Source organism: Cucurbita pepo, unplaced genomic scaffold, assembly GCF_002806865.2.
Source record: "Cucurbita pepo subsp. pepo cultivar mu-cu-16 unplaced genomic scaffold, ASM280686v2 Cp4.1_scaffold003639, whole genome shotgun sequence".
Taxonomy (NCBI): domain Eukaryota; kingdom Viridiplantae; phylum Streptophyta; class Magnoliopsida; order Cucurbitales; family Cucurbitaceae; genus Cucurbita; species Cucurbita pepo.
In genome coordinates, this window is record NW_019649642.1 from 1 (window position 1) to 1,024 (window position 1,024).

Consider the following 1,024-nt stretch of genomic DNA (forward strand, 5'->3'; position numbering starts at 1 on the left):
GTCAAAACAAAACACTCCATAAATTATTAAACACATATATTACCAAATTTCAAGAAGCCGAAACCAAGCTCCCAACCTTGTCGCAGTCAAATCCACATCCACACTGCGGCGATTCATAGAAACTATTAATCGGAAAATTAGCAGAGGCAACTCCGATGGAGAATCGAAGTTCATCACTATCGCTAACGACTTCAACGATGTTGAACCAAATCAACAAGATCTTAACACTAACACCTTTCAAATTTTTGATTACGCCTTGAGAAATCACGCCCTTGACGGTAGGTTTGTACTCCAATTCGTAGGAATCGATCCAGAATCTGCACTTCCGATTCAAAAAGAGGCTGAACTCTCCGGTGGCTTTGTTGAACTCGTAGCCAGTAACACCGACGGGAAGAATGCCGACAGGGAAGCCGTACTGCTGGAGAATATCGTAGGCGGAGAGAGATTTTTGAGCACAGGCGAGAGGGATCGACGACAATGAGATGAAAGCAAGGAGAAGAAAAGGAACCAAAAGCTTAGAGAAACTCATATTTATAGATTTCGTTCTTCTGCTTCTTCTAAGGTTCTGTTTTGATTTTGGGTTGAAAATGAAGCTGCCAGATCTTAATAATACCTTTGCTAATGGGAATTTATTTAATTTATTCATTTATTTTTTGTTTTCTTAAAACACCAATAAAACTGAGATATAAGGGAGTCACGTGTTCCACGTGCTACATTTGACATTTTTATTGTTTACTTATATTATTCTTTTTTAAAATTAGTGAAACTATGAATTAAAAATTTGAGATCATGTTGTCTAAAAATAATCCTTCCAGATCTTACCTTTTAAATTTAATTTTTAAAATTATTTTGAGTTTATATCTATTTTGTCTTTAAAAAAAAAAAAATTAATAATAAGACTTTAAACTTTTAATCCGTATTTTAAAAGTATCTAATAAATTTTTAAACTTTCAATTTTTAGTTAATAACCTACCCAACATACCCAAATAATAATAAAAAATAAAAAAAAAAAAAAAAAAAAAAA

General features: G+C 32.6%; 1 protein-coding gene across 1 annotated transcript; it reads right to left on the reverse strand.

The window, feature by feature from the left end:
• Positions 1 to 6: 6 nt before the first annotated feature.
• LOC111786963 lies at positions 7 to 844 on the reverse strand. Its single transcript, XM_023667145.1, has one exon. The coding sequence runs from the start codon at positions 644 to 646 to the stop codon at positions 50 to 52; it is 597 nt and encodes a 198-aa protein (XP_023522913.1). The 5' UTR covers positions 647 to 844; the 3' UTR covers positions 7 to 49.
• Positions 845 to 1,024: the final 180 nt, after the last annotated feature.